This window comes from Manacus candei, unplaced genomic scaffold (genome assembly GCF_025592945.1).
Source record: "Manacus candei isolate 608988 ecotype Guabito, Panama unplaced genomic scaffold, ASM2559294v1 h1tg000034l, whole genome shotgun sequence".
In the NCBI taxonomy this organism is placed as follows: Eukaryota; Metazoa; Chordata; class Aves; order Passeriformes; family Pipridae; genus Manacus; species Manacus candei.
The window spans coordinates 12797553-12804464 of NW_026138082.1; the positions used below are offsets into that span (position 1 = coordinate 12797553).

The window sequence follows — 6912 nt, forward strand, 5'->3', positions numbered from 1 at the left end:
TTGTGTGAAAGATGGAGTCTTATTCATCCCTCAGATACAGAACTGTAGAGCTTTCTGGAAGGACAAGCAGAAGTTCCCGTGAAGATAGGAAGAACAAGCAAAGATGGAAGCTCCTTATTCAAAAAACACAAAGCAGCCTAGCTGAAATGCTGGCAACCTTTCCTAAGTCACATACCAGATGATATTCTTCCTTTCTCAATTAGAGGTTAAATAAGTTGGTAGAATGTAATAGGCACAAGTATATGCCGCCTTTAAAGGTCAAGACAGACCTGAGGAGCCTTTTGCTCACAATAGAGAGATGTTTACAGCCAGGATTTTGCCCCTATGCCAGAGAGTCATCCTTCTTTCCTGGATTTGAAAGTCAAAAAAGTACTTCTAAACCTCAGGTACTTTGAACCCTTTACCTTCCCGTCTAGATGCTGACTTAGGATGTCTCCTGCTGTCACATCAAGAAGAGATCTGAGTATGCACCCTTTCCCCGTGCATTCTGGTTCCCTTCTGAAGGAAACCCAGGCCCACAAGCAAGGAGGAAACGTCACTGCATTCCAATTGGGAATGATTTGGCAAACAGTTTTCCTAAGCCACACACCATTGTATGCTCATATTTGACAGCCTAGACACAGCCACCAGCAATCAAGAGCCCCACTCAAAAGCACCCTTGCTCCCACTCTGTATTTTCCATTGGCCCTTCTGCCCACATGCTCACTGAGGGCTCACACTCAATCTAGCAAACACTAAATTAACTAATCAGATCAAACAGATAACTCCCTTCTGTCATAAAAAAATCATGTGCTACTTCTTATTGATCCCTGTTCCTTCTCCTTTCAGTTATCAGAGATGCTAATGTGGTGCAGCTGGATGTAGACTCTGAAGTCAACCATGTGGTAGGGCCACTAAATCCAAAGGCAATTGACCACAGGGAGCCAGTGTTTATTGGAGGTGTACCAGGTACGTTTTTCACAGCTTTGTGGTATGTTGTTCTCAGATTTCAACACTGTTTCCAGAGAAAGCATAAAGACTTAGTTTTCGTGTCAAAAAATAACAAAACATGTGAACAACTTGGTAAAATTCAAAGGCACAAGAGCAGATCAGAAATGTTCTGTCTCAAGTTCTCAAAGAAAAGAGAGTGCTGCTGCATTGAAATCAAAACATTCACAGCTGCTGGAGGGTCAGTAAGGACTAAGTAGAGAAGTCAGCGAGGTACAAAAAAAAATCCTTCTTTTTCTATTTTACCTTCCACTATGGATTTACTGTTCTTTTAAGAAACAATTTATTTATTTATGGGATTGGAAACTCGCTGTCACTGTCACTGGAGTCTCAAGGTTTAGTTGCTGGTAGGCTTCTTTCCTTATCTTCAAGCAATGGCATCTTTGAAAACAAGACACAACAAGGAGATTCTTTTTCTGACTAGTTGTTTCTATTGCACAGATGTCTGCTCATGTGTATTGGTGACTCACAGACCATCTGTGTAGCGTGGGCCAAGATTACTACATTTACTTCCCTTATTCAACAGACAGAGCTACTCTGTTGGGGTTCATATACAAACTGTAATCAACACTACGTGATTCAATTTTTAAGTCAACTCCTGTACATTTCTCATTGAAAACATGCAGCATTATTTCTCTGTGCCTTGCATGTCAATCATGAACAGCTCTAACTACAAAATTCATTATATCGCTTATCTTGGATTAGTGGCTTGAGTGTGTGGTGTTCACATCCATTCCACACTACCAGGAAGTAAAATGAGCCTAAGAGGAATAATAAAACCTATGCACAGATGCCTCTTCATCTTTAAATCCAAACTGGAATTTTATTAGGACAGAACTCTTCCCAGAGAGGTGATATAAACGGGTAATTGCAAATGCTGTTCTGCTTCATAACGGAGCCTTCTATTTCTACATTAATTATAGAATACTAAGGTAATGTCATTCATTGGCTCTATAACAGTATTATCACCCTGGCACAGAAAAATCTTACATAGAACTTCACAAAACCAAACAAGATATAATACCATGCAAATCCCCAAATCTTTGTTTGCGAAGCCTAGCCATGATGATGTGATGATGATGACCATGCAAATACAGCAAATTAGATGCAAACTAACAAATCAGACACAGTAATGTAATGTATAATTACGAAAACAGACAAGGGGATTCACTTACTTAAAAGAAAATGTAGTTGTCAAAAAATGCAATTTTTCTCTCTGGTGACAATGTGGTATCAAGGCTTTACATAACTGTAGATAACTAACCATACTTACTCTAATGACCTCTACACTGGCAGTAAGCCACGTGTTTTAAAAGACCCACTGAAGATTCAGCAGAGCTGCAGTTAGTAGCAAATTTAAAAGATTCTGCCACCGAACTGATGATTTTGGTCATTGTGAGCTCTAAATTTTTATTTATTTAATTTTTTTATATGCTTCTTTCAGAGTCTCTGCTAACAACGAGCCTGACTACACGCAATTCCTTCATTGGCTGCATTCGTAACTTCATGATTGATGAAAAGCCAGTGAGTTTTAGTAAAGCAGCTTTGGTTAGTGGTGCTGTAAGCATTAATACCTGTCCAGCAGCCTGATAGTGCACTGCATTGATCCTGTAAAGTTCCTTAGACCACAGAAAGAAAAATAGAACAAAAGTAACCATGTTCAGCAAGAGAAGAAGAATGAAAATATCACAACTACATCTACAGAAAGCAGCATGCTTAAGGGTCACGTCTAATATTTACATGCAAAGAAAAATCACTGAAGAATAAAGGGCTGTTGCTTCTGCACTTCTCTTACTATACCACAAGAGTGAGCTTTACCATTTCTTATAGTGTATGTGTGGCCAGTCTGTTACGTGAAAATGTGGGATTATAAAAGAAATTAAAATTATATTAAATATGTTATTTTCAAGATAGATCTCTACATCATTTCACTTCATACTTTAGTCACCCTTTGTTTCACAGGAAAGCATCTGCTAATGCTCTTTAAAGAATAAAGCCAGATAATAGATCTGCATCACAAATAACTGTTAAAAGATTTTACTGTATATTTTTAATTTTACATTCCTCAAATAAAATGGGGGGCAGAGAGTATACTAATTATGTAAGCTTATAAACAATGAAAAATTAAAATTTTTATTCCACTTCTAGACTTCATGGATATGTTCTAGCACAGAGTAAAGACAGGATGTATATCTTTTAACACAAATGCTTTATATATTTGATCATTTACATAAACTGGGCAGTTTTAGAATAATACTTGCCTTACATAGAAAGGGAGAGACAAAATTCCAAATTCCAAGTTTTTTCTCTGAATTTTTAAATGCACTTACATAGAAACATAGCACTAAATTCACAGTCTTGTGATTTCATTTGCAGTGATGTAACACAAGTAAACATGAAGCATAGAAAGTAGAATCATGGTCCAATTTCAGTTGACTCTCTTATTACAAATTCATCACTTCCTTGTAAGACTGCTGCAGGACTTTAGTTTATAGCAGTAATACTCAAAGAACGTGTTCCTCTGGAAGATATGATGCTGCAGAGGAACTGGGAGTGAAACGGGAAGATGTAAACAGACAGCAAAGGGCTGCAAATCTGAGCTATGTTATAACCATAGAAGGTAGATGGAAGTTAATGCTAGGGTTTAACTCACAGTAGGCTTGGACACAAGTCACTTGCAAAACTTTGTCTCTTCAGTGATCACATTTAGGTTTCTTTTCTCTAAGAATAAAGTACTGTTGACAGAAAGTTTTATGAATGTTGGGAAAATTATTGTTGGAACCAACTCAAAAGATGATCAGCTGCAAAGCAGAAAGTATGAAAGGCGAAAATAAAGGACAACACCCTAGAGACTAAAAATTGATTGGGAATTCATCTGGAAAACACACAAGTGACAACTGGAATCCAAAGATCTTGAATCTATGGACAGCTGGAGGAACCACCAGAATAAGACACATGTGTAAGCAGCTTCCCTACTACTTTACCCCTAGTGGGGAAAGGGTTTTGACAGATTGCAGTGGGCTTGGCTTACTTTGGATAAAGAACTGCAAGCTCTGGATACACTGGCACGGGAACTCTCCAGCAGCTGGGACCCCATCACTGACTCTCCACTTGTCTTTAGAGTCTAGTGTTGGGTGGTAGGTGGATGAGAGAAGACAGCATGGCTCCAGCAGCCACTGCCTCTCCTTTCATCAGCCTTGTCAGCTCTGCTCTTTCTTTCAGTCCCCATGCCTGTTCCACCTGCCTTCTCCTGAACATGTCTCCACTTCCCTTCCCTGGAACTCTCAGGCAATGTGCTTTGAGGACTGATTTCCTTTCCCACTCCTTATGGAGACCCCGTACTTCTGGCAGTGGTATATAGACCCCTCTTTTCATCACTCCATAGCCCACTGTTTATAAGCAAGCAGTTAAGAGTATACCTTTGCAGCCTCTCTGAATCCAGCGTGGGTCTTTCCTGAATCCAGTTGCCTTCAAATGCCATCTTTGTCTCGGATACCAAAACCACTATGCCCACTCAACTTTTTTCTGCTCCTGGCAGATTCAGAACAGAAAATATTTAGGGCTTTTGTTTTGGGAATTTGTGTTGAGGGGGAATGCTGGATTCCCAGTGGGTAGCAGAGGCGATGCATGATGTCATCGCAGTGTAGCTGGGAGTAGGGGTAAAAAAAAGGAAGTCTCCCTCCTTCCAGTGCTAATGAGTTGTTAGATTGGCTCAACCAAGCTCAGGACACCACAACCTGAGCTAAGCTTCCTCAGGCCCTAGTCTCCATGACCCTATTGCTGGAGAGAAAAGAACAGCAGATTCCCTGTTCTGATAGGTTTGTTACAAGGATTACTGAAATTCCTTTTGAGGTTGCCTGCAGCTGCTAAGCAGAGATAGCCAGGAATAGCATATGCCTGTGCCCCCTAAGAGCATCACAGTTTAGTGAATGTTGGTATTAAGTGGAGCATTGTATGTTAAATGGTACTCACATACCCGGAATGTTTTTCTGTCTTATACCTACTTCAAACCAAAGCATATTTTCTCATATCCACATCCAATAAACAATATTTCTCTTAGCCATATTTGCTGCAATGTGATTTGGTTTTGTTCTGTGAACCTGATTAATCAGTCCTTTGCATACTTTATATATGGAAAACTAAAAATACACTAAAACAGTATATGTTAATAAAAACCACATTAAAATTCATAAACTGTTACCATTCAATTTACTTCTCTTTACTATATCATCAGCTAATCAAACATAGCAGTATTCGTGGAGGATATCTTCCTCAATTTTTCTTTCTAGGCCTCAGAGATGTAGGTTTTCCCTCTGCAGAACAGGGTTTCCAAAGAAAAATACTATAAACCAGAGGATACTTGCAGACTCAGGAGAGAGCAGAAAATAATGCAAATTTCCCTGCCCCCAACATCCACATAGACCTTGAAATTACCATTTCATATGCACCAAAGAAAGTCTGTATGTGATGCATTATATTACATACACCTCCACATTCATTTCAAAGCTGCTGGTGTTTAAGAGAAGGTGACTGCCTAAGGAGAAATCTTCCCAGAATTCAATTTGTCTTCTGTATCTATCTTAAAAATTATAGCTTCAAAGTACAAAACCCTTAATCTCCAAAGATTTGGGAAAAACCTTCACATTCTGAGCTACATTGTCAGATTATCCATTTGCATTTTCAATATGAGTATAACTATCTCAATTCAGCAGAAAACTTACCAAAAAAAAGAGCACTGACCTTAAGAAATGATAACTTTTCTCTGCCACCTTCAACATTTTAAGAAGTGTTGTTGCAGCCTTTATCTAAATCAGGGCACTCTTATTATATCATGGAATATTTTGAAACTGGACCTTTGCATGTATATATAAGAAAGAATCCAATTTCAAAATGAAATACTCTTCAAACTGCTTCAAAATAAAATATTAAAATAGGATCTCTGGCCCCTTCATCTCTTATATTGAAGATCCCCCCTCTCTTCAAGGATCAAGAGTATGGACAACAGCCTAGACAGGAAAATTAAAGATGGAATGTTACAAGCCTTACAGTAATTCCCCATAAGCCAGCCATTTTAAGTTTAAAAAAAAAAGAGCCAGGAAAAAAAAAAACAAAAAAACAACCCAAACAGAAAAACAAAACTACAAACCAACAAACCTTCATATGTGAACTAAGACCTGATATAAATCAAGGGATAGCGTTAGTTTGAATTCCAGTGTATTCTCCCTACAGCAGCATGTGGCCTAAATAGTCAAATGACTGTTATTAAAAAGATGCTGAAAGCATAGCACACATATTTAACTTGTTATGCATTATTGGCTGTTGTTACAGTTGGGATTTAAGGGTTATTTGCAGATTCATTGTGGTCCATGGCAACTCATAACCTCTCAATATGTAGGTTATTCATACAATTATTCAATCTGTGTTCCAAGGCTGTGGAACACCATTCCCATATAACACCTTCAACACAAAGTTACTGAGAAATTTAGGGTAAGAAACACACATTAACATAAGTCTGTTGATTAAATGATTAACATAGACAAAAAGTCTCTGATGGGACCCGTATAGATTCATGCATTTATAACATGGTAGATGAAGTAGGGCTTCATCTATAACAAAACAGAAAGTCAGTGTGTGATGATTTCTTTTGTATAATTGAGCTGACTGTTTCATTAAACCTCTGGGCATATTCATCAAGCCAACCTGGCTATTAAGCATCAACTTCCTGGAAGCTAAAAAATATTCCCATATGAATATGAATCTCAATTGCATCTCTGACTTAGTGTTTCCAAGCTCAGTGAGAATAATCACTTAACATTTGCCAGCACTGACCTCTTTAATAGCATACTGGAAGTCAAAGCACAGTGTCTTTCTGCAATCTCATATTCAATAGAGTGAATCCCATTAAGCTGAATCTTGATGGGACAT

At 38.3% G+C, this 6912-nt stretch overlaps 1 protein-coding gene across 3 annotated transcripts in view; it reads left to right on the forward strand.

Moving 5' to 3' along the window:
* Positions 1-2637, forward strand: part of LAMA4 (laminin subunit alpha 4) — a 102552-nt gene extending 99915 nt beyond the window's left edge. For all 3 annotated transcript variants that reach the window (XM_051792093.1, XM_051792094.1, XM_051792095.1), the window contains exons 37-38: positions 829-948; positions 2432-2637. In XM_051792093.1, coding sequence (XP_051648053.1) covers positions 829-948; positions 2432-2577 — 266 coding nt within the window. In that variant the 3' untranslated portion in view covers positions 2578-2637. The remainder of the gene's footprint in view (positions 1-828; positions 949-2431) is intronic.
* The last annotated feature ends 4275 nt before the right edge of the window (positions 2638-6912 follow it).